At 44.1% G+C, this 25,196-nt stretch overlaps 3 protein-coding genes across 4 annotated transcripts; 2 read left to right on the forward strand and 1 right to left on the reverse strand.

Moving 5' to 3' along the window:
• The first annotated feature begins 281 nt into the window (after positions 1-281).
• Positions 282-6,865, forward strand: LOC125989200 (6-phosphofructo-2-kinase/fructose-2,6-bisphosphatase-like). Its single transcript, XM_049755290.2, has 14 exons — positions 282-441; positions 3,484-3,609; positions 3,695-3,791; positions 3,862-3,928; positions 4,014-4,088; positions 4,167-4,223; positions 4,409-4,530; positions 4,603-4,810; positions 4,884-5,030; positions 5,223-5,327; positions 5,507-5,636; positions 5,703-5,765; positions 5,843-5,907; positions 6,101-6,865. Exons 1-14 carry the CDS (start codon positions 375-377, stop codon positions 6,158-6,160), a joined length of 1,389 nt encoding a protein of 462 aa, XP_049611247.1. The 5' UTR covers positions 282-374; the 3' UTR covers positions 6,161-6,865.
• Positions 6,866-7,000: 135 nt separating this feature from the next.
• On the forward strand, positions 7,001-17,941 carry itih6 (inter-alpha-trypsin inhibitor heavy chain family member 6). Of its 2 annotated transcripts, none has more exons than XM_049755287.2 (17): positions 7,001-7,759; positions 9,087-9,122; positions 10,101-10,255; positions 11,985-12,095; positions 12,336-12,586; positions 12,737-12,906; positions 12,977-13,093; positions 13,242-13,413; positions 13,822-15,225; positions 15,337-15,369; positions 15,456-15,473; positions 15,540-15,587; positions 15,666-15,695; positions 15,780-15,872; positions 15,994-16,107; positions 16,169-16,552; positions 16,901-17,941. In XM_049755287.2, the coding sequence occupies exons 1-17, from the start codon at positions 7,649-7,651 to the stop codon at positions 17,149-17,151; spliced, it is 3,498 nt and encodes a 1,165-aa protein (XP_049611244.1). In that variant the 5' UTR covers positions 7,001-7,648; the 3' UTR covers positions 17,152-17,941. The 2 variants fall into 2 exon arrangements, with proteins under 2 accessions (XP_049611244.1, XP_049611245.1); XM_049755288.2 differs by having other exon boundaries at positions 15,831-15,872.
• A 380-nt stretch (positions 17,942-18,321) lies between these two features.
• On the reverse strand, positions 18,322-24,863 carry gdi1 (GDP dissociation inhibitor 1). Its single transcript, XM_049755293.1, has 11 exons — positions 24,582-24,863; positions 23,394-23,501; positions 23,199-23,298; positions 22,676-22,810; positions 22,405-22,603; positions 21,960-22,091; positions 21,783-21,882; positions 21,502-21,673; positions 21,005-21,149; positions 20,869-20,923; positions 18,322-20,380 (listed from the first exon to the last, which is right to left on the reverse strand). Exons 1-11 carry the CDS (start codon positions 24,624-24,626, stop codon positions 20,228-20,230), a joined length of 1,344 nt encoding a protein of 447 aa, XP_049611250.1. The 5' UTR covers positions 24,627-24,863; the 3' UTR covers positions 18,322-20,227.
• Between the last annotated feature and the right edge of the window lie 333 nt (positions 24,864-25,196).

Here is a 25,196-nt window from a genome sequence, read left to right on the forward strand (position 1 = left end):
ACTTTCTGAGTGACCTTTGCACTCGCTACCCGCCCAAACAAAATGTATGGGTTATTAATTGCTCTCTATGTCCGTCTTCATACACATGAAAAGACTTCTTACTTTTTGAGTGACCTTTGCACTAGCTAGGACTCTCCCTTTTCATGCTGACTGTGTGTGCGTGCATGCATGTGTGTTATGAACTCCAGCCCTGGCAAACGTTAAAGGACATCAGCAGTGCGCTGCTATCGTATGTCCGTCCATGTGTCATGAAAAGAGGGCTGCGGCGGGTGGGGAGTGGGCTTTGCTGGCAAATAACTTGGGCATGAGGGGCTTGATGTCTTTAAAAAGAGCATTGGTTCTTCTGTCCCGGGTTGCGTGAGCTCATCTGACGGATGCACACGATGGAGCTTCCCCAGCTGGAACAGACAGTGAGACGCAGACGGTGCGACAGTAGCACAGGTGAGGTCGGATGTGAGCTGCGGAGAGCATCGGCCCATTTATAGTTGTCTTGTAAGCCTTGTCTTAGGGGAGAATGAAGTTCTGAGGTTGGGGTTTGAATCTGGCCTTTGACCTTTCCATGTGGTGTGTGTCGGGTACTCCACTTTTCTCTTCCGAAAACATGCTGGCCAGCTTTATTGTAGACTTTCAATTGGCAAAAACAAGTCTGCTTGCCAACCCCCGGGCAACGGATGTAGGATTTTTTTTTCTCCTCTCCCGGGGCTAAAGGGAGGGGGCGATGCTAAGACACGAATTTAAAAGTACAGGATATTTTATAATATCAAAGACAATCACAGACGAGCTTAACTTTGAGCTTCACATGTTTCTGAAGAGGCTATTTGCCACCTCTGAGTGTACGCAGTCAGATCCCCAAAATAAATTCACGCCGTATCATAACGTAGTTCTGTCACATGTTACATTACTTAGCCATCACACTCAGTAAAGAAGGACAAAATAGTCTTAGTGTGAAAACAACATAAACCACCACAGGGTCAAAGAAAATGTGCTGAAAGTGTTATTATACTACTCATGCTTTTGTTTTGAAGGCCTGACTTTGGACAGGATATTATGCCAAGTGGAGGTTTGTTTTACTTGTTAATACGTTTTATATTTTGCAGGTTTTTTTACAGCTGTTAAAGCCTGTCTTACTTGACTAACTAACAAAACCAAAGAGAATAGAAAGTAGAATTTTGCAGGTACTTTGACAAACTGAGTCGTTAAACAAGGTCAGCTTTCTCGAGGTGCAAAGTGCAGCAATGATTACACTATCAGTTGTGATTTTTGTGTAGCCTTGTTGTTGAAGCCTTCTTTGTGAGGCCAAAATCATACGTACTACGAGGCGTAACGATAAAGAAACGAGACTTTGGCAGCTTGACTGATTGCCAATTGTTCCAGTGTTGCGCAACATCTTGCCACCATTCTGCTGTAATGTTATTCACTTCTTTTTCAAAATCTGGTTCACATTCTTCAGTGTCGTCGCTTTTCCTGTTATTTGCGCTTTATAATCCTTAAGATTACAACCAATACATATTTTTTTAATGTTGTGTTGTCATCAGAAGTAGCAAGGAGAGTAGAAGATTTGTATTTCTTTTTTTTTTTTAAATGCAAGAAGGAAAAGTAAAATGATGTTGTACTGGCTTTTGTCAGACCACCAGAAGGAGCACTGGCTCAATGTTTAAGGAGACTCGGAAGACCCTAAGTTTGAGACAATCTCTTGGTTGCTTTTAAGATGGATCTTCTTGAGTTCAGAGAAGGGTTAGATGGACTGGTCGCCAGCCAATCGCTTCATACAATCAGTTGCCCCGCTCCAATCAGATGTGCAAGCTAGGCTGCAGGCATCTGCAGTCTGACATCACCGTCCACATTTGTCGCAGGCCATTAAAGCCGCCAAAGAGACATAGCTTCCCTTCCTTCAGCAGTAAGTGTTTACTGTCGCTCCTCTGCGTGCATTTAATCACCATGAACGAATTCATGGTGCAGAAAAGATGTCAGCTGTGACAGGATTTCGTTTCAACCTGATTTTCTGCTTAGTCACAATTTTGTCACAGATACACACACAAAAATACACTTGTTACCTTTTCAAAATAGGCTTGGAGCTTCTTACAACTTTTGTGGATGATAACATGACTTAAAAAAGATGTAACTAGAGAGAGGTCAAGTCATCTGGCTTTGAGTCATTGATTGATTGAGATTTTGGGCTCTTGGAAGGGAAACAAATGGGAGTAGTACATTGAGATGGCCTTGGGAGATCATTATTTCAATAAATACCTTTTGTAGCATTTTTCTTTGGTGGTGTGCCTTTTGTTTGTCACCGTCAACAGATTGATTTCTTCTTAGTCCTGCATCCCACACATGCTGGCAGGGGATCCAGACAGTGTTGGTGCCATCCGATCCCATGCCAGCCAGACTAGGCTCAGTCACTGACGAGGCCCATTCAACATTTTGCACATGTGGCATAATCCATTGATAATCGGACAGACTGGAGGCCAACAAGCCCCCCCCCGTACCGTAGGCTGCCTTATAAATGACTGCCCCTTTTCCGTTTTCATCACCATGAGCAACAGCAGAATCGCAACAGGGTAAGAGTCAAACCCACACTTTTTTTTTTTTTTTATCTTGGAGATTTGTCAATTTGAAAGGGAGTTTGCAGTTTAAAAAAAAATCACTACAAATTTGTTAAAACTCATTGTGACTTGAACATAGAATGTGATAGTTCTGAGCAGATCTGGGGGGGGGCAGCCCTCAGCCCTTATGAGAATAAACGGTTCGGAAGATGAATGAATGAATGAATGAATGAATGAATGAATGAATGAATGAATGAATGAATGAATGAATGAATGAATGAATCGATGAACGAATGAATCAATGAACGAATGAATCAATGAATCAATGAATGAGTTGTGGATGGATGGATGGATGGATGGATGGATGGATGGATGGATGGATGGATGGATGGATGGATGGATGGATGGATGGATGGATGGATGGATGGATGGATGAGTTTACTCCATTAATTTGGGCTTTTCCAACCACAGTAAGATGTGTCACAAAGTTGTTCTTCATCACTGTTCACACTTGGGAATGATCTAGAAGAGATTCTAGAGGTGTCACGCCCGTGCCACAGCACGCTCAGCCGTCAACTTCCCTTAGGCCACACCCCTTCATTATCGTCATGTCTGTCACCTGCTCCCTCTTGTAACCTGATGCATTTAAACCCTGCCCGTGACTTCTGTCTGTCTGTCTGTCTGTCTGTCTGTCTGTCTGTCTGTCTGTCTGTCTGTCTGTCTGTCTGTCTGTCTGTCTGTCTGTCTGTCTGTCTGTCTGTCTGTCTGTCTGTCTGTCTGTCTGTCTGTCTGTCTGTCTGTCTATTTGCTGGCCGTGAGTCTCTGTCCCGTATGTGTCTTCGGTTCCCCACCTGACTCCCTTACGACTCCCTTACAACTCCCTTTCCCTTCAATAAACCCCGGTACCTCATGCTTGAGTGATTCATATTGTGTTTTGTAGCATCAGTGCCGCAGTTCTGCAACTCTCCTACACTCATTGTCATGGTGGGCCTGCCAGCTAGAGGGAAGACTTACATCTCCAAGAAGCTCACCCGCTACCTCAACTGGATCGGAGTTCTCACGAAAAGTTGAGTTTCACAGCAACAAACAATGAGAAAGGAAAAACAATCAACTATTGAAGCAATATTTCATTTGTTGTTGATTCCCACCAGCTTTTAATGTCGGCCAGTACCGCCGCCAGGCTGTCAAGACCTACGAAAACTTTGAATTCTTTAAACCGGACAACGAGGAGGCCATGAGGATACGCAAGTAAGGACCGATAGATCAGTGACTTGATGATGGCGTTAAAAAAGCGTCAACGTTGTGCCTCGCTTCACAGGGCGTGCGCGGCAGCCGCCCTTAAAGACGTCGACGCTTACTTCTCAAGTGACCAAGGTCACGTGGCGGTGAGTCAGAGTAATGTTCAAATCTTCACACTATCGCTGATTAAGTAGCAATTTTTGCAAGAAATAACAAACGCGTCTCACACAGGTTTTTGATGCCACCAACACCACAAGGGAGAGAAGGGCACTCATCCTCGGTTTTGCCAAGGAGAGAGGCTACAAGGCAAGTGCAACAGGAAAGAAAAAACATCTTCTGTTTTAAGTGTCTGCATGTGTTTCTTTTAAAAATATTTGTGCTCAGGTTTTCTTTGTGGAGTCAATCTGTGACGACCCGGAAATAATTGCAGAGAATGTCAAGGTGAGAACTTTTCATCTCTTGTACATGACCCTGATCCTGCAGTTCATCCAAAGTGAGCAGACCAAAATTGTTATGTACACCATCCCTTAGTCATAGTGCATTTAAGTTTATCCGCAAATGTCACCAACTTTTACTAGCAATGCTTGCATGCTCCATTAAATATCCCAAACTCACATCCTTTGCAGCAAGTAAAATTCGGGAGTCCAGATTACGTCAATTGCAGCATGGAGGAAGCAATGGAAGACTTTCAGCAACGCATTGAGTGTTACAAGTCCAGCTACATGCCGATAGATGACGAGAAAGACAGGTGGAGAGCCGGGATCGAGACGATGCTCTGATGACACGACATGCGCCTCAAAAATTTGTTTTTGTGGAACAGGAAGCTCTCCTACATCAAGATATACGAAGTAGGTAAAAGATATCAAGTGAATCTGGTCCAGGATCACATCCAGAGCAGGATCGTCTACTACCTAATGAACATCCACGTTACGCCGAGGTCCATTTACCTGAGCCGCCATGGGGAGAGCGAACTCAATCTTCTGGGTCGCATCGGCGGAGATTCTTCTTTGTCCGCCAGAGGATACGAAGTGAGTGGAAGAAGACCGTGCCTAGATTCATACAATCGGTTTCACTTGACTAATTGTGAATCCATGTGTGCAGTACGCTGCTTCTTTGAAGACTTTCCTGCAGAGTCAGAAAATTCATGACCTGAAGGTGTGGACCAGCCACATGAGGAGGACCATCCAGACTGCACACACTCTGGGGGTCCAGTATGAGCGGTGGAAAGCGCTCAATGAAATAGACGCAGTAAGTTCCATTCTGATTGGATGGTAAATAAGGTGACCACAAACATACAATCACACATTTAAGAATTCTTTGATTTACCACTCTTAAAGTTTGGGCCCAAGAGCAAACAATAAGTCTCGTGAGGAAAAAGTTTATTTTTTATGATATAAAGATTTTCTCCATAGAATTTTTTTTTTTTCCTGCTGCCCCAAGGGTGTGTGTGAGGAGTTGACTTATGAGGAGATTCAGGAGCGTTTCCCCGAAGAGTTTGCGCAGAGGGACCAGGACAAGTTTCGTTACCGTTACCCAAAGGGTGAGGTAAGGCTTCCCCTCTATGCACTTTATCATTTTTTTATTTTTTTTTGTAAATTTAATTATTGCAAGTGCTGCATTTGGAAATATATTCCGTGATCCCATTTTACTTGGAAACCGGCAAATGCAATATGGCTGAACGCCAACATTGCCTTGAATGAATACAGACAATTTCTTTCTCTCAGTCCTATGAAGACCTGGTCCATCGCCTGGAGCCTGTCATCATGGAGCTGGAGAGGCAGGAGAATGTTCTGGTCATCTGCCACCAAGCGGTAATGCGTTGCCTCCTGGCCTACTTCCTGGACAAAACCGCAGGTACAGAACTCATCTCGTCCGCCATCGGCACATTTCCTTCATAATCTTCTTTTGCTCTCTCTGAAGACCAGTTGCCCTATTTAAAATGCCCTCTCCACACAGTGATGAAACTCACACCAATAGCATATGGTAAGTGCTCGCTGTTTGGCTCTTTGACAGCACGTTCCATGTTTCTTGATGCCTCCTGGTGTTCTTCTTCTTTGTAGGCTGCAAAATTGAATCTTTTTACCTCAATGTAGAGGCAGTCAACACGCACAGAGACAAACCTACGGTAAGAACAAACCCTAAACCTGTTTATAAATCACTAAATGTTGTTAAATGCTTTAACATTCGATTTAGGAAATCCTCCTGTTATGATTAAACTACAATTTTATGAATGCTAGTTTTCCTTTTTTTTTAAAAATGGCTGAAACAGATTTTAGTGTACTTATTGAAACCACACATTGAATTTGTTGCTGTTGCAGAACGTGGACATCAATAGGAACCCAGAGGAAGCGTTGCAGACGGCTCCTGATCACATTTAAACAATGGGTAGACGGGATACGGTTGGCATTTTGGACCTCCACACTCCACAAGGTTTCAAGCGTCGTCCTGTGCCGAGCGGCTTGAAATGCTCATCATCGACTGGCATCAGCTGGAAGGTCGATTGCGTGGCTCCATATTCTACATGATTTGAAAACATGTCGTTTGGAGGGCAGACGCTATCTTGCAGGGATCCCTTCCTGTCTGTATGTATATCAAGATGGAGCCAAATTCCATTTGACAACTGTGTTCTTCGAATTCCAACTAGCACCCATGTGGTTGACACAATGCCAAACAAATTGATCAGCAATGAGAAATAGTCAAAGTAGGCTGGTCAAATAAGAGTCCATTGCAGTATGATGGAGGCAAGATATTTCCCATTGATAGTCTTTAAGCCAATTTTTGAATGTAGTCAGTGTCAAAGTCTTAATCGTAGTCCGCCATGACAGTCAGCTACACCTCCCTATGTAAAGCATTGCCGATGAATTGTCTGTAAATTACAGAGCCTTACAAGACTTTGGACCAAGACTTTGGCCTGGATGTGCTTGGGTTCTTCACCTCATGTCAGTCAACTAGAAAGCAGCCTGTGTGCAGTGTAGCTCCCCCACTACCTTTCTGAAATGCTGCATGTTACAAACCACTGACTGGATCATGATGAGTATGATGCATTGTAAATGTGAAATTAAATATTGGTTTTGTATGATAAAGGGATGAAAATTTGAATAGAATGTTTTTGTTTTGTTACATCTGATTTCTCAATTAGTAACAAAAATATTTGACAGATTAATTATTAAATTTATAAATACCAACATTTTTGATATTCCCAAATGTTATTTGAGGTACTCTTGCATTAAGTTTAATTCTTTGAACTTCATTGTATTCCTTGAAAATAAGTTGCGCAACTCGTATCTCAAGGCAACACTGGCCAATCTTTACCTCTACTGCTACTCTTAACACAATTAGAGTTCGAATAAGCACAGAGCGTGAGTACTTTTTTTTTTTTTTTTTTGCCCCCCTCTGGTGAAGCCCACGTGTGTCCGAGCTGTCCGTGTACAAACAGTAAAAGGACTCCAGTGTGGCAGGCAGAGGAGAACTTCGGGCTCGTAAGGTTTTTTTTTCTCCCTCAAATAGCTGAGCATGCATGACAGCAATTCGTCATTGCACTCATGAATCCGAGTGGCAGCAACTCGTGGAATTTCCAGTATACGCACAGAAGAGCTGCTCTCGTCAACTCCACTTGGAATTGAATTTTTTTGCAGCTTTTCATCTTTTTACTCACCGTCCTCTAGCTAAATTGATACTTGGCGTGTTTTTTCACAGACCTGAGGGAGGAGGGAGGAGTGGGTGTGGATGTGGGAGCCCCAAGCAGGCAGCGTGCGTGCGTGCGTGCGTGCGTTGCGCGTAGTAGTTAGTGGTAAAAATGTGAGGTGCGTCACTCCTCCGGACATCATCTTACTTTTTTGTTTTAGTGCCTAAAGAGCCGCTTGATCATGGAAACGATGCTTTTGAACATCCAGTGCATTTTGCTTTTCTTTCTATTTTACGCGCAAGAGGGATTATCTCGGGATTATTCGGTTCATCCTGGACAAAATCTTCCAAGGGTGAGGACATTTTTTTCACATGCTATATATATAACGGTTAAGTCTTTCATTTTCAGACTGTTGCATGCCACACTAAAAAAAAAAGAAAAAGAATTGACCTTTTTAAAAATTATCTCAACTTCTTGACATTCGTGTAAAATTGATGATGAGACAGAAAGTTAAATGCTTCCCGCACAGTTTCCACTCTTCAGGTTGTGTTTGTTTGAATCCCCCGGATGTGTGGTAATGTATTGACACAGCAATGACTTGTGCCAAATGAACATTTGAAACCGACGCGTGCGCCTTCCTCCTTCACCGCGTACACTGAGAGCATTTATTTATTTCCCCTCCGTTCAGTGAATGGTTGGGATTCATCATGCACAGGGCCGGAGTGTGGTCAGCCCCTTGCGAGACCCATCATTAGTTGTCTTCCGAAAGCATAGCAGCACCTTGTTGTTCTTCTTACGCACTAGTAGGAAACCAGGGGCGATTCTAGGAGCAGTTTAAGGGGTGCTGCAAAGACGTACATCAGGGGCGCTGGGGTTTGTGGTCGTGGGAGGAGGTGGGGAGGGGGTTTTGGCTGCTGTGCACCGGTGTGCAAGGCAAATGAATAAAGGACACAGGAATGCTGCAGGGAAGTCGACAAGTAAACCAAATCTAAAAAAGGTTGCCACAACACAGGAGGGAGTGTGCATATTTTTGGAGTTAGGAAACCCCCTAGAGTGAGTTCAAAACTCTGTATAACTTTTCTTGAAAGGCAGAGTTCCAGTTAGTTCTCTCCTCAAAGTGAAATTAAGCAAGTAGCGGAGGTCGGATGCCCATTTTGTGGATAAAGGATGCAGGACCAGAAAGTTAAAAAAAAGACGGACTGATGGAAATGGGTTTTCGTCCGTCCGTGGAATCGTCCATATCCGGGTCAAGTGCCGACTAAACTCCCAATTCCCAGTTCTTCCCAGACCGTTTCGGCACACTCAAATAGAATTGTGCCAATTTCTATTTTGGCTTTGTCTCGTGTAATTATGACACTAATGATAATACGTGATGTCATCACATTTATTCCCAGAACCAAATGTATCTGTTTTTAATGTTAGTATGAATTTAATTATTAAATCTGTGACTGATTTGAGACCCTTGTACTGAAACAGAAGGTGGAGTTGGTTTCTTAAGCAAAATGGAGTGTACCGTATTTGTTTTATTTTACATTTCACCTGTTGCCTATACTGCGTTTTTAACAGCTTTATAGCTTGTTAAAAAAAACAGTAAAATATAAAATCTCAAATCTTTTTGGGGTGCTAAAAATGGGCCAGTCATTCCTATACTCACAGCAAGTCTTTCTCATCTCTTCCAGAGAGGCAAACGCCAAAGCAAAGTTACCCGACCAGCGGTAAGTTTCGTTCCATGGTGGCTGCTGCCATCAACTTTTGTTTTCATCATTGTACGGTTCAAATGTATTGCACATAAAATGTCTCCATGTAATGTTTTAAAACTAAACACTGAATTTTAAATGCAAATGTATTGAATTTAAAGGTAAATTTAACTGAACTGCACTCAATAAATATACTATATCATAAAAGCATCAAAACAATTGCAGCTGAATAGATTTTGAGAATCACATGACTCTGCAGATGTCACAAGTCTGTAAAACGGCTCTTCTACTTCAACGTAGTAGCACATGTAAACATCAGACTTGAATAGATCCTACCACATGGAACCGGTTGACCTGAGATACTCAATGGGAATGATTTCAATCGGGATAACAAACACCCGGCTCGTGCTTCCCAAAGTAGGAGCATCGAAAATACCAGCAAGCAGGCCAGGAGATCACACGCAGCGTTTGCTGACCGCGCCGCTCTCAGCAGGCGCCGGCGTGGCCCATGTAAACAACAAGAGGGCCATGACTGCATGTGGGGAGCCGCTTTGTTTTGTTTTGTTGAGTCGGTAGAGGGAATCGGACTGTACCCTGACAGAAAATGAAGGACAAACATGGGCCTCATGCCACAGCTGGCAGCATGACAACACTGGCCTTTCTGTCCAAATTTTGTTTGCCCAATCAGATTTCATAATTGGGGGAAAAAGATTGATTTCTTTTTCAATGGGTTAAAAACATTCCTTTGTTCCTGTTGCTTGGTACAAAAACAGGATATTGTTTTAAATTAGCAGTGAAGAAAATGCACAAAATACAGCTGCCGGTTTAATCCGTAACATCCGTCTACAAAAATGTTGATCCTTGCAAATATATTCTTTAAGGTCACACAAGGATAATCAGTCTTATTTGAAAAAAATATTTAAACTGAGAAAGCAGTAGTTGATCCCAATACACGAATTTTTCCTTTTCACATGTTCGTATGTTCCATGCCTGCAGTTGAAGGTCACGGATTACCACGTCAAGTGTAGTGTGGTGTCCCGCTATGCTGTCACCAATGTGCAGAGCTCCATTTGGAACCAAATGGCTGTCACCAAGGAAGCTGCCTTTGAGGTGGACATTCCTTCCTCTGCATTCATCTCCAACTTCTCCATGTAAGTCAACATTTACACTCATATTTGGTGAAAGAGGCTCACGGCGTTTCTGATAGCACTCAATCCTTCAATGGGGCTTGAGACTAATTTATGGCACAGGTTGCAATGGTTCTTTGCAGAGGATAAAGAATATGTGCATGTAAGTGTTGCTATATCTGCTATCTACTTGGGCTAAATCAACATGTTCAGATAAAGGGTAACAACATTGCCGCATGGATGTGAATTGTTAGTCTGTTTTTATAAGTCTCTGTTTTCCTTTCAGTTTTATAGTAAACTGAGAGCGTCCACAAAAAGCTTGAGGTGTCGCTTTGAAGACTCGTTTACTGCCAGCTAACTGCTGCTTGAGAAGTGAATTCATTTAAGTTTACAGCCAAAATTGGGCACTCGTATCTCAATTTTGCTCACAAATCAAATGGAAAATCGAAACACCACTGCGTGAGATTATCCACAGCTGAACTTTATGAATAGTCCAGTGAGTCTTGATGTTTTCCTCCACCTTAGGTGACAGATTGGGACCAAAGAGCATTCACTTCAAGAGCAAATATAAGATCTAGATAGAAGTTGCGAGGAATTCGGCAAGGCGTCTGGGGGCGGGGCATCATTTGATTACTAAAGGTGTTGGGAAGCACACTCGTTTCAAAGTGCTAAATATAAACAAAACAAATAAGTCAACAGTCCACGCCGGCAGCCATCACGGCGCTCGGAAGCGGGAACCCGAGAGAGCGTGAATGCCGCCTTTTGTGCAGAAAGTTCATGGAGAAAACGACAGCCCGTTTGCCTAGTGCCGCTTATTCCCCCCTCAGCGGCGTAACAGTTGACTGAGGCTCGCAGCCAAGCGGGAGATACGCACACACGTGCACACACACCGCCCGCTGCCGCCTTTAGACTTTTTAACTATGTGCCAGTCTGCCGCTATTTAAGATCCTTTTTTTTTCTACACCTTTTCATATTCTCGCACAATTAGAGCCTGTGCCGACGGCAAATACCCGGAGGGGAAAAAATATTGTGCGAGGCATTGGTTGTGTGTGTGAAACTTAGAAGGCTTTGTTTGTGGACACACAGCCGCTCCTTCACCTCCACAGCACGGAAATACAAACGTCTTCCATTTTACACTCAGAAGCTTCTCATGCACATGGCCCGAACAAGACGCGTTTTATGCCCCAAGGTTTATTTTAGTTGCTGTTTGAAGTTTTTTTTTTTTCTCTCAGGATATATTTATTTTAAGGATTTGACCTTAATTTAGCACCTTGTCATGTGACCCCTGTGGTCAGCAGAAATGAGGAAGTTGCGTGAATTGGATTACACTCAGAGAGTTGGTTTGGCTCGGGGATTTTGTTGGGTGCTGCCCGTGTTAAGGAAATTATTATTTTTCCACTCGGCCTGTTTTGAAGTACGCCTACTTTTCACACGCCATTCGCTCCTAACAAGCAACATATGTGTTGCTGCATGTGGCACTCCAACAAAGAGGGTGAAGTTCACAGCCATTTTGAAATACTGTGGCACCATTCCATGACGCGGGTCTGACTTCAAATTGCTCGTAAAAAAGAATTCCCATTGAGCTCAATTATCCTCTCATTTAGTCCAGGTATGCTGGAGTCTATATTGGCTGGCTATATAGACTAAATTTATTGTGATATTGTTATGGTTTGAACTATTAAAATAGGCAAAAACATGGAGGGGCCCACTAAATGTGGTGTTTGTTGTAATTTTTTTTGGTCTTTCCCTTCAGCACGTCGGGCGGCAAGATGTATGTGGCCCAGGTGAAGGAGCGAGCCACGGCCAGGAAAATATACGACGCTGCAAAGAAGCAAGGAAAAACAGCAGGACTGGTCGCTACCAAGTTAGTCCAAGACAAATGAATTTACTGCACTGTACAAAAATCGTGGGCCACCATTTTGGTTTGTAGTTTTCGCAATAATAACAATAACATTGGCATATGTGCGTTTTTGTGAGCAGTGTTATTTCCAAGTTTTTTAATTTATTTAGGGTGGAACAGAAGAAAAAGCTCATCCAAGCTCATGAGTTTAGCATGTGGAATTTCCCGTGGTTCTTTCTTACAACACCATTTTGTTTCTACCAGAGAACGGGAGATTGAGAAGTTTCGTGTGGCGGTGAGCGTGCCACCAGGAGCTCGGATGTCCTTCTGCCTGACTTACGAGGAGCTGCTCCCTCGCCGCTTGGGCCGCTACGAGCTTAGCGTGGCTCTGCGGCCCGGCCAGCCCGTTTCCAACCTCACGTTAGAAGTCAGTCTAGCAGAGCCAACGGGTATCGCTTACATCAAGGTCCTTCCACTTCGGACAAGCAGACTGCTGTCCGACAACAAAGCTCAAGGTAATTCTGGCTCGTGTTTGCCTTCCAATAAAAATTGCAATCGTCGTGGCAACGAGGGGATCTGTGCTATATTTGAGCGAGTTAAATCATCCTTGTTGCTCGTGATACAAACTTGTGAAATGGACACATTGCAGCACGGTGTCCCTGCAGGTAACGCAGATCCTCCTGCGTCGACTCAGGTTGAAGAAAGCGTGGGCTGCGCTCGCGTTCGTTACAATCCCACACCTCAGCAGCAGGTTAGCATTTCGCCCAAGGGTCTGAATGCTGACTTTGTTCTTCAATACGACGTGAACCTCACAGACCTGATCGGGGACATCCAGGTGAGCGACATGGCTGGAAACTGATCTGTCAAACGGAGACGTGCCTGGATGACGTTTGTCTTCTCGCCAGGTGTTTGACGGCTACTTTGTGCATTACTTTGCACCCAGAGGACTTCCCGTGGTTCCCAAAGATGTCATATTTGTCATCGATGTCAGCGGCTCCATGATTGGCACCAAAATCAAACAGGTCACAAGATAAGACCAAGTGTGATGAAGTTCACATTTGGTGTTTTAAATACTATTTACGTTTACTACAAGTTGATGTTTCTGTATTTCGTGCCTGTATTATTTGAAATGTCGCACAGTGTCATCCATTTGTGGATTTGTGTCAGTAGACCAAGCAGGCAATGAGCACTATCCTCGGGGACCTTCGGGAAGGAGACCACTTTAACATCGTCACCTTCTCAGATAAGGTTCACACTTGGAAGAAAGGACAGACGGTGCGCGCCACTCGGCAGAACGTACGAGATGCCAAAGAGTTCGTCAAAAGGATTATTGCGGAAGGATGTGAGTCAGCATTGTTGCTTCTGGATTTGTATCACGAGTGTCATTAAAAGAAATGTTTGCCTGATCTCCACAACACTTTAGGGTTTGAAGTCAAGGTTAGGCTCTCAATTTAGGTGAGTTTTTAAAATAATTAATTACTATATATGATAATTATTATTTTAATGCAGAATAGAGCTGATGCGGCAGATTTATCTGTAGATGTTCCATCAATTGTTCTGCCATCATTTTCTCCAGCACATTTGATACTAAAGAAAGGTTGTTCATTGGCCTGTTGGGTTTCAAACGACGTTTAAGGTCACAAATTAGGGTTTAAAGACAAAGTTGGGGTTTTTAGTCATTTAGCCTGTCTGTTGTTAGTTGTTTACTTAACGCCGACCATCTCCGCTGTTGCTCTCGTTCTCTCTTCAGGGACGAACATCAACGCGGCTCTGCTCTCGGCTGCCCAGCTGCTAAACCAGCCGTCCTCCGGCTCCCGCCGCGTTCCCCTGGTGGTTTTCCTCACCGACGGCGAGGCCACGATCGGAGTGACGGCAGGCGACGTCATCCTCAGTAACGCCAAGAAGGCGCTGGGCTCAGCCTCTCTCTTTGGCCTGGCCTTCGGGGACGATGCCGACTTGCCGCTCCTCAAACGTCTGGCACTGGACAACCGCGGTGTGGCTCGGATGGTTTACGAGGACGCCGACGCCGCTCTGCAGCTCAAAGGCTTCTACGACGAAGTGGCCAGTCCCTTATTGTCCGACGTCCAGCTCCACTATCTGGACCAGCAGGCGTTTGACATCACCCGCTCTATCTTCCCAAACTACTTCAGAGGCTCCGAGTTGGTGGTGGCCGGCAGGCTTCAAGCGGGGCTGAAGGACTTCAGGGTGTCGCTCTTAGCCAGTGATTCCAAGCAGCGCATGAAGTTGGAGAATGACGTATTGATCAACAGCACATGGCGCTCTTCGGACTGTTCGAAGGCTCCTGAAGGTATGTCTAGCTTTGTGCGTCGTCTCTGGGCATATTTCACCATCAAGGAGTTGCTCCTGGCCAAACTCAACACCACAGACGCCGTTATGCAGAAGCTCCTGGCAGACAAGGCCACCAACCTCTCCTTGGAGTACAACTTTGTCACGCCTGTCACATCTTTAGTCGTCGTGAAGCCCGATGTGGACAAAGCTGCACCAACCACTGCAAAGCCTTCCGCCATTGCAACGACAACCGCAACGGTGACAGCCAAAATGTTTGCTGCGAAGAGGGCCCAGTCCCCCTCTATCTCGAGAACCAACAAACCGAACCCTCTCAAACAACCTAAAAAAACCTCACTACCTCCTCCCGCCACAAAAACTGTGAAAACAACGGCAATGTTCAGCCCCGCTGCCACTCAACCTCCCCCAGTGCCATATTCTGGAAAAAAGCCTTCTCAGAATGATTCCAAAAGTTCCTCTATGCCTCCTGGTGGGAAACTGTCCAGTTCTCTAGTCCATTTTCCCAAGACAGTTCAGCCCTCCACACCTGGAAAGGTCTCCACTCCCTCTTCGCCCTCCATGGTTTCAACTGTGGCAAGCACGCCTCCCGCTCTCCCTGGAAAATCCTCCACCACCCCGTTTTCTACCAGACAGGCGGAACCAGAGAGCATCACTGCATCTACCCGCCCAGACATCACCGGCACTCCACCCACTCCCACTCCGGTCCCTGCTCCGGATTTGGAAGGAAACGTCATAAAAGCTGCGGAAGAGAACGATATCCGTGTCGCCAACCTCATGCCCGCCACCTTTGCGCCCATGCCCGGTGTGACAGACGGGCCCAGGTTGTGGGAGGCAGCAGGCCTTCTAGGTAAATGCCACCTCATTTACTCTCTTAGCCCAACAAAATAAGTCAGGCCAACAACTGAATGCAACAATCCCATAGCTTCATGTAAATATTCATTCTTTATCTTTCCACTAGATGTCTCTACCTCCATTCAGATCCAGAGAAAAGGTGAAGAGAAAATGTTTTCATCCAAAATAGTTTGTTTCAAGGCAGTCTGTATTCTCATTTCTATCCATACATCTTTTATTCAACAGATATTGACCTTGTGAAAGGTAAGTATGAGTAATCATTCTTGATATGATAAATCTTTTCATAAAACTCAACTTTGCTTTGTCCAGACTATGACGTGACGTATGATTACGACTACGATCTCAACTATGATGCCTGTAAGTTGAAAACGGGAACATGAGCCCATTCTCTACTCTCTGAAAACATGTTTGCTTTTTTGTCCCCACTCGTTTTAGGGGGCAACGCTGCTGACACGGAATCCTTCGGTAGGTACACTTCTCAAACGGTTGAAGTGCTGAGACCCTGTGACCATGCCACCTGTATATGTGGACTCTTGTGATTGATTTCAGTGCTTGGAAATGAAGAGGATTGTCCTTTAGTTGAATGTCTTGTGCTTTTAGAACCTCCATCCAGACTGAGCGCTGAGCACTTCTCCTCATCAGGTAACTGAATCCTCAACTTGTAGACTCGATGTTCTCTACTGATTGCTGGAGAGGGAAGTTTAAAGGTTAAGGCAAGTGTCTGTTTGAAATTTTAATTTCGCTTCAACTGCTTGTATTCCAGCTGATGGAGATCCTCATTTTGTGCTCCAGTTACCGAAGCAGAAACAGAACTTGTGTTTCACCGTAGATGGCCGAGCTAATGATGTGCTAAGGCTGGTGGAGGACCCACAGACAGGTATTTCATTCTTTGGCCATTCCCACAACAAACAACAAACAAAATCTGTAACCCTTTCAAGGACTGATGGTAGATGGCCACCTGACCGGAGCTCCCCCCAAGCGCGGCCACGAAAACCGCTCGAGAACTTACTTTGACCGGCTGAACATCTCGGCAGCCGCTGGCCGCTCGAGCGCCATCACGATCACGGTGTCGTTGGATGAGGTGGTAATCGAAGGCGAAGGGCGGGACATTCTCAGCATCAATCAAACAGGATCGATAAGGAGGCAGGGTGTGACGGTCGCCGTGGACAACCACCGGGGCTGCTGGATCGAGCTGGCCGAGGATGTGCACTTCCTGGTTCTCTTCCACCATTACAAGCACCCCAGCTACCTGCAGATGGCGCACCTGGGCTTCTACATCACACGTGGACGCGGGCTGTCGGCCTCCACTCGAGGCCTTCTGGGTAAGATGACCAATAGCCACGCATTTTCTTCAGAATCACAGGGAACCCTGGATTTGATTGGCAGTCAATTTTTTTCAAGGTGCTGCTGGACTTGAATTTTGTAATATTTTAATTAGGTAAAAGATGCAAAGAGTGGTGCAGCAGCGTCCTCTGTTGGACACCTGCCACGGATTTCGGAGCCACAGCACCAGTTACATTTTTTTCTCAGGGCTGGTATAATTTAAGAATTAAGATGGCGGTAAAGTGCGGACAAGAAAATGTCCTTTAATTTTTGCGTAGTCCAAGTATTTTTATTTTCTTTTATTTGAAAAAGTGATTTTTAATGTTGCATTTCCATTCTGTCTGCAGGCCAGTTTCAGCATGCTGCCTTAAGCGTAGCAGCTATGAGCCATTATCATCATGGGGAAAACAATGACGGAACGTTAGCCCGGGGGGTCCTGAGGCGGGGCTCCCAGCTGCTGCCTGTCACCTTGCAGGACAAGATGCTGAAAGATACACTACTCAGGCGACACGCGGAGCAGTGCTGGGTGGTGCCCAAGTCGGAGGTAGAACGACTGCTCGGACAGCCGTACGCCAGCTTCGTGGTGGATGCCGTGTAATCGTAGCTCAGCGGGCTCTGCCCTGTCCCCTAGCAACCTTGCGGCGCAAGTCCAAGTGGAGGCATTGTGACATTGTGGTTTGAGAAACAAACTGCCGCTCGGACGGGCTGCGGCATTGTCACATTTTTTTAGTGACAGTCTGTTTTTCTGTGCGCAGAAGAGATGACCGACAAATTCAAAACAAAGATACACACAATCGTTTGAGCCAGGGATGTCAAATTCATTTGACTTTAGGGGCCTCATTCACCCCACTTTGGACCAGTGTATCTGTTGCTTGATAAGCTAGTAGCAACTATTATAAAATTTTCCCATTATTTTGGAGCCAATAATTACAAGTGCATCCTGGAAATAATCACATTAGTTGGTTATTTTATTTCTATTAATAGATGTTTCTGCAAATCATAATAGTAAGCTAAAATTTTTCAAAAGAATGATTTCAGTTTTCAACAGAGAATTTTGAATCAGTAATTTTTATTTCCACATGAATGTGCAACTTATAGCTCAAAGTGGACTTATATACCGTATGTACCTTTTATAAAACAACTTTTTTTAAAGAAGTAGAAATCATTTTAAAAGTACTTATATATTTGCATCTTAGTGATGTCAACTGACTCACCACACCATACAAACTCAGTGGGAACATTTCAGATACAGGGTATAGTTGTCCCTTTATCCTGTAAATGTAGACATTAAAAACAGAAAAAAAGTTGTGGCAGTGGCCTATATGAAAAACAAAACAAAAAGGGTTCCACTAAACCAACCACTTTTGGAAATGTGACTGAAATTTGGTATTCTTCAGAAGCCCATCAATATAAAACATTTAAATGGTTAATAAAATTGAGTGGTCGTCAGTGCGCCCTCCAGTGGACAAAAATATCAAATATCAGTTACATTGGTTGAAGAATTGAGGTTTGTTCCCTATGCCCACAAGCCAGGACTGTCTGACGGCCGGTTTTGGCCCACGGGCCGTACGTTTGACACCATTTAAACCGAATGTTCTCCGGTTCATATTCACAATGTGTTTTTTGTGCGGTAGCAAAATTCGTACGTTTGTTTTTGTTTCATTACTTGTAATCAAGTCAACATTTATGTTTTCTTGTTTTAGTCAACGTGCATAGAGTATTATTGGATGCATCCATCGGTTTTATCTTTAAAAAGAAAGGCAGACCATTTTTCCAGATTTCGCCATGTGCTTTTTTTTTATTTTTCTATCATTTCATTCATAGTTTACTTCATTGTATTTGTTACACAAGACATTAGGCATTGTTCACATACTAGTGATCAAACAAGGACAGTAAGGTTTCTACTACTCGGCCTATTTCTTTAGTCAATTCAATGGGAAGTTGTCAATAGTGAATCTCAAAGGCCAAACGATGTGAATTAAAACAGTACAACAACATGTGGGCCTTTTTGTTTTCAATAAATTAAATAAAAAGATGTTATAGCACTTTATAATGAGGAAGGCAGGGCAATATATTAATGAGGAAAGCGAATTCCAGTTATTTTCAGGTAACATTTGTCCACACACACAAACAATGTTGAGTTAAACAATGAATAAACAGTGTGAAAGTGGCAAAAAGACAACTGTTCGCATCTGGACTGGGACTGTCGCTAATACCGTTTCTCAATCCAAGCAAAGAATTGGAAGGAAGGAAGGATGGCTGGTCAAATGAAACACGTCATTGCTCTGTATTTGCACATTGCAGAACAAGCAAAATGAGTGTATAGCATCTTCAACTTGAATAAATAGAGAATATCATTAAGACACATACACTCATGAACTCTTTTCAGGGTCGCCGAGTGAACGGATGCTAAAGGAAGCAGTTGGATGGGCAGAAGCGTAAGTGAGCAAGTGCTTTTAGGAACATAATGGGCCAAAATTTTAAATCAAAGCCCAAATTAAGGCTTCGATCAAATAACAGCGTGTCAGTTTGTTTGTTTTGGGGCGGCATTTCTCTTCGGCTTTGTCATCGTGGAGGCTTCTCACCGTCCCTCTGTCGCCAAGCTCATACTTTCACCGGAGTCCCGTCCATCGTTATCGGGAAATGGAGACAATTGTTGTCTGTTTGGATCTAACCAAATCTTGTTTGTTTCATTTGGTCCAATTGTTCCCATTTCCTAATATTTAGGGACCTGACTGTACATTTAGCCTCCAAGTGACTGACTCATCTCATTGACCTACACAAGGCTTGGAACAACTGGGACACAATCGGGTGCTTTCACTTTCAGCCAAAATGTCAGTCTTCATTCACTCACGAGTGAAACATTCCACTAAACTATTAACAAATGTGTTCACATCTGTCATTTCCAATCGCCACAATCAAAAAAACAAGTCTCACCTTAGTCTTGCTTACTCTAAACAACATTTCTGCTCAAGCTCAGTTTGTACCTCGCCTCTGTAAACGTCATAACTTCAGCCAGTGAAAACGTGCACCAAACGCAAGCACATAAAATCCTTTTAAATGTTAAAACTACTGCACTGGTAAAAGGGATGTGACATGTTAACCAAATGACTGCTTTTGAAGTGACAGAAAAGAGCCAACCGGCTAGCTGGCTTGCTAGCGCAGGTGGGAACACGACAGAGTGGCAAAGTTAGCACATTGGTCGACAGAAGACGCACGTCATTGCGCCCAAAGTAGGAGTGGCGTGTCATACGAATAAAAGCAGGGCTGACAGGTGCCACGGCGCGGCCTTCGGAGCGCCGTCCGTGTTGTTTGCGCGCTACTACTGCGTGGGACTACCATGCATGCACGTGAAGCCTTCTGGAAAATTCTACACAAAGCTGTTAACTGACATACTATGAGAAAAGATGGTCGGAAAAGAATGAAATGCTAAATTCTAAATGGACATCTACAGACAAGACGTGATTATAGATTCTACAACGGAATGAATGACCGTATCAGCTCTGCTTTTGGGTGACTGCGGTGTGTGTGTGTGTGTGTGTTAGGAGAGAGGGGAGCGTACAAGGAAAAGGAGGCAAATGGTGGCAAAAGGCGGGCACAGCATTTTCATGCCAGGCCATCTCCCCCCTTTTGCCCCTTTCCAACGCCGCCTCCTCCCTCTCGAGCGGGGCCGCTCACTGTTCGTCCTCCCCGAACACGTCGTTCTGTTTGCGCTTCATGTTCTCAAAGTCAAAGTCGCTGCCCGTCATGCGCTTGTAGATGTCCTTGATGTCATTGCAGGTGGTCTCAAAGTGAGTGGTCGCGTCGTAGGAGCTGGAGGCGAAGATCTGCCAAGATATGCAAAGTTATTGTTAGGAGCAATAGATCTAGCGATTCAAAATGAATCGAGTCATCGACAACTAACGGTTTATTATTTAACTTGTCCAAGTTGTCCAAATCCTCGGATTTTAGTCAGTGCAAAGTTCGGCGATACAATGATCATCATGTTTTTTCATTTTCTGACAGATGTTACAAACTAACCATTCACATTAATCTATTATAATAATTATTACTGGCAGCTGTAATATTGTAGTTGAACCTGAAACATCTTAAAAAGTGTCGTAGTGTAATTTTCTTGCCCTTCTTTCCTTAGCATGAATCAGTAGCCAAGAAGTAGCTCTCACTTACCAAATGGCTGAGTGCATCACTCCCACTCATGTGATATTGCGCAATAGCAAAAATCTTAATGGAATTTTTTAATGCAGTTATTTAATTAATTGATTAACTAATCGATTCTAAATATTTTCCTGAGTGACATCCCTCGAGATAATCTCACCTGGCTCTCCGTGCCGTCATCCGTGGGCTCGTAGAGATCACTGATAGCCACAAACCTGCAAGAAACAAAATCCTCACTGTGGCGGTTCTCCAGCCTAACGGTGATCTCAGGTCGCAATGGAAAAGGAAAGACTTACTTTTGGTCAATTGGCTCCAGCAGCTCAATGGCAGGCTGGATCTCAGACTCCGGCTCGCTGGTTTCCACTGTGGTGCTGACAATGGCGATGTACTTCCCCTGGGCCGCCACGTTGTGGGCATAAGAGATCATGCACACGTAGATGTCTGCACAATGAAGCAGAATGTCTTAAAAATAACCAATAAGCTATTTATAGAGCGAATTTCACACAAGTATTGCAGCTCAAAGTGCTTTGCAGAAGAAAAAAACCCACAGCGTTTAAACGCAACAAAAACAAAGCATACAACTACAGTAAAAGAAGGTTTTTAAAAATTTGCTCTAGTGGAGATTTCAGCTTGAGACTGTAAGTGATATTCCCAGGAAATTTATTGAAAAACATCTAGAGTGGTCATAAAATGCATAAGTACTTTGTGCAACAGCGAGACTAAATTCCACAGATTCCATCAAGATTATATAACTTGATGGTATGATGCCACGTTGATAGTGAGTAACGCTCACCGGAGTTACGATTGACCTGATTCTGAGGGATGATGATCTGACAGGAGTTGGCATCGTTGGTGTTTTTGATGGGATGGCTGAGGATGCAGATGACTCGGATCACCTGGCCCGCCTTGCGCACGCGGTCGGGGATGTAGCTGGGATCGCAGATCAGCTGCTTGCAGCGAGCCACCTGAACCAAAGTTCCCTTCAATTATTCCCATGACTCTCTATGTCTATCAAATTCAGTGCAAGTAAATAAGTATCTGAAAGTGTTCCCAATTCCTCCCGTGTCACCATACCTCGCCTTCAGACTTAACGCCAATCACGTGGCCGCCTTCAATAACAATTTCATCCACTGGCTTGTTCAGCATGTAAGTGCCTCCGTAGATGGCGCTCAATCTAAGGAGAGTGAAGAAGAACTGTTCAAGCAAACTCATCCGCATCAAAAAATGGATAAATGAACAGTGTCACGACACCTGGCAAATCCCTGCGGCAGCTCTCCAAGGCCATACAAGGGGTAGAGGTACGGGCTCCTCCCGTAACGCGCCAGCGACTCGCTGTACAACTTGATTCGATTGATGGTGTCCAGGCAAGGGAAATCCAGGTACCTGATGACACACGAAATATCTTGATGTCAACTTGAACTCATTCACTGCCATGGGCATTTGTATTTCGACCAATAACAAATATCTTCAACTATGTTTTTCAACAGGTTGGTAGATTTTGACTGATTAATTCATATTACACAAACAAAATATGAATCAGAACCTTGTGCTTCAATTTGGAATGCACAGAAAATATTATAGGAAAGAAAATTTGGGGGTTGACTTCCCCTTTAAAAACGTGTGACAGACTCATCGTAACCAATGAGGAAAATTGGATTTTGATGGAATGGAATCGTCAATCGACAATCGATCTTACTCATCTGTCCTGTAGAGGGCAAGGGCATGGCCAGTAAAGTCAATGACATCCTGGCCGAGGTCAAACTTCTTGTAAACATCCCTCATGGTGGTGGTCTTGGGGTCCACGCCCTCGAAGGTCTTGGGGTCGTTCTCGTCAAAGTTAGCCACGAAGACTAAGAACTTGCGGAAGCGGCGCTTCTCAAACATTCCCATCAAATCTGGAGAGTCGAGCGTAGGAGTTACTACTAAAGCAGCAGTTGTGCTCAATTTGTGGAGGCATTCGGACTTACTTGAAGCTAACGCCTCGGTTTCGGTGGACGGGACCTTGTAAATCTTTCCTCCCTTGTAAACGAAACTTCCTTCCACCACTTTGAAGTCCAAGTACCGAGTCACTTCTGTGTACAACAGCATCTTCACCAGTTGACCTAAAATCAAAAAACATTTTTGCTTGCAGTATTGCTAAGATCTGATTTATAACAACGATTTATACTTTCGCATAAGCCTCACCTATAAGAACAAAACATTTATGTGTAATTAGTGCTTGGTTTTGATGGCCTTTTTCAGTTTCAGTTTAGTCTATTTTTTGTGCCAAGACAGTTTTTGTTAGTTTTGGTTATATTCATACTCTTTAGTCTAGTTAGGTTTTAATTCGCAATTGCAATACTCAGGAAAAATAGTTGCCAGTAGAGTTTTTCAAAATTTTCAGCCACATTTGAGATACAAGTCTTTGGAGTCCCCAATTAAACGTGTATGTCAAGGCTTCTAAGGCTTATTGGCTAACCTGTTTCCACGTACGTACAAAACCGAACTGACCGTTGGCCATGAGGAACTTGGGAATGAGGTCTACGTTCCAGTCGCGTCCTCGGCCCATCGATTCGGGCGGAGTGTTAGGAAGGCTGAAGCGCTTGTAAAGCTGAGGGAACGCACAAGATGGACATGAACAGACGCTGCAGCTTGTGCAAAAGGAAACACCTTGTGGCGCATCTAACATTTTGAGGGCCCTGTTACCTCTTCCAGTGGGGTGATGGAGGAGCTCTCACCACCATAGTACGGGTTCCTGTCCATGTGCAGAACCTTCTTGCCATTCACAGACATGATCCCAGATAGGATACATTCCTGCACAAAACAGTTGCATGGAAACAAATGAGGACTCTCCAAAGGGCAGCTTTTCACAATACAATTATGATAACCGTGTTTAATTATTATTAATGATATTCATTAACAATAACATAATAATAATAATTAGTATTATTATTAATTATCATTATAAATAACTTATTATATATAAAATATATAATAATAATAATTAGTATTATTATTATAACTATAATCATTATTGTTATAACAATAATTATTATTAACATCTGATTATAATTATTATTGGTATTATTATTGTTAGTGTTTAAAAACCCAGGAAATGCCTTAAATATTGCTGGGCAACAATTAATAATGGAGAATACTTGGAAAAGTGGTTATTTATAGCGGCTTAGGCCACAATTATACTGACCCAGCCCATTTGAGCTTAAATTAAGGTGAATGTGGCCAATACATCAACTGTTTGACCCTCCCCTGGACAAACTAGCGGAAGTGATGCGAAATGAACAGACGGATGCGGGGAGAGCCAGACTGGTATGCGCATGCGCCAATTCAGGCTTCAGCATTTCTCGACTTAACTCTTTGCAAAAAAAAAAAAAAAAGAACAGGAATATTGTCAGCCTCGATGTGCGTGTCATGATGACGTGTTCACACGAGACAGCATGACAAGATTGGCTGGAGAAGGCTCTTCTCAAATGACCAGTTTTGCGATTCAAATTAAATGTCCCCCAAATGTGCGAGAGGACACATTAATGTCGTGCCGTGCCGTGAAGCAGCAACTGGATTCGAGAGGGGCTCCGGCCTGCGGCGGCGAGGAGGAACAGCAGCAGCAACGGGGTGACGCCTAAAAGATGCTACAGGCTGCAACACTACACCCCACGTACACCAAACCCGACCCCCGCCCGTCCACGCACAATTCCACTCGTATTTCACTTGAGCGTCCATCTAAGCATCTAAATGCACATTTCCTATCACAATGTCCTTATGTCACGAATGCACCGGCGGGAGGCGTTTTATCTTTCGGGCCTCGATGGTGCTGGCCAACACTAAAAGACGCTCAGTTGAAGCCCAAGGATGCAAAAATGAAGCTTGACGTCTTACTGTGAGTCCGGTGCCCAAAACGATCACATCATATTCTTCATCCATGTTGTTGTCTCACCGCCTCTCCCGTCTCGCCCTCTTTTTTTTTTCTATGAGAAACGCAACGAACTGTTCCGCTAGGGGAAAAAATGCCACTCAGTGTCCTGCTCACAGTGCAGCTACTCCAGACGCCTGGTCGGCACTTTAAATGTGTTTTGTAATCATGAGATGAAGCAACGAGGAGTTGAATGTGTAAGATGTCCACACTCGATGTCACTGGCGAGGACGACCAAAGATGGCCTGGACCCTGGAGCGCTCGGGAACAGCGTGTCTGCCTGCTTGCGCGTCGGCAAATAGTGCGCTCCCTCCCTCCTCACAATGGACACCGAGCAGGAAATGACACGCCAACGTCGCCCCCGCTGCGGTAAGCATAATCCTCAGATTCAGAGCTCGTCTTTGAGTTTATAAAGATCACAACAACTTTTTTTTTAACAATTCGGTCCTGTATTTTCTTTTTATAGCCTCCCTTTCCAGTTGTAAGTTCAGTATTATGTGGACGAATGGGAAGTATCCTTCCGCCAGTACAGCTGTGTGAACTGCTTTCACACAGAAAATGGCGAGAAACCACATAAAGTC

Source organism: Syngnathus scovelli, chromosome 2, assembly GCF_024217435.2.
Source record: "Syngnathus scovelli strain Florida chromosome 2, RoL_Ssco_1.2, whole genome shotgun sequence".
Taxonomy (NCBI): Eukaryota; Metazoa; Chordata; class Actinopteri; order Syngnathiformes; family Syngnathidae; genus Syngnathus; species Syngnathus scovelli.

Coding starts and splice junctions, on each gene's coding strand:
- LOC125989200 (XM_049755290.2), top strand. CDS start 375: ATGCACACGATGGAGCTTCCCCAGCTGGAACAGACAGTGAGACGCAGA. Junction 3,792..3,861: donor GAGGCCATGAGGATACGCAA/GTAAGGACCGAT, acceptor CTCGCTTCACAG/GGCGTGCGCGGCAGCCGCCC. Junction 3,929..4,013: donor GTGACCAAGGTCACGTGGCG/GTGAGTCAGAGT, acceptor CGTCTCACACAG/GTTTTTGATGCCACCAACAC.
- itih6 (XM_049755287.2), top strand. CDS start 7,649: ATGGAAACGATGCTTTTGAACATCCAGTGCATTTTGCTTTTCTTTCTA. Junction 12,096..12,335: donor GCAGGACTGGTCGCTACCAA/GTTAGTCCAAGA, acceptor TGTTTCTACCAG/AGAACGGGAGATTGAGAAGT. Junction 12,587..12,736: donor GTCCGACAACAAAGCTCAAG/GTAATTCTGGCT, acceptor GTGTCCCTGCAG/GTAACGCAGATCCTCCTGCG.
- gdi1 (XM_049755293.1), bottom strand. CDS start 24,626: ATGGATGAAGAATATGATGTGATCGTTTTGGGCACCGGACTCACA. Junction 22,092..22,404: donor GCCCTCTACAGGACAGATGA/GTAAGATCGATT, acceptor GTGTGTCATCAG/GTACCTGGATTTCCCTTGCC. Junction 21,674..21,782: donor GCGTTAAGTCTGAAGGCGAG/GTATGGTGACAC, acceptor ACTTTGGTTCAG/GTGGCTCGCTGCAAGCAGCT.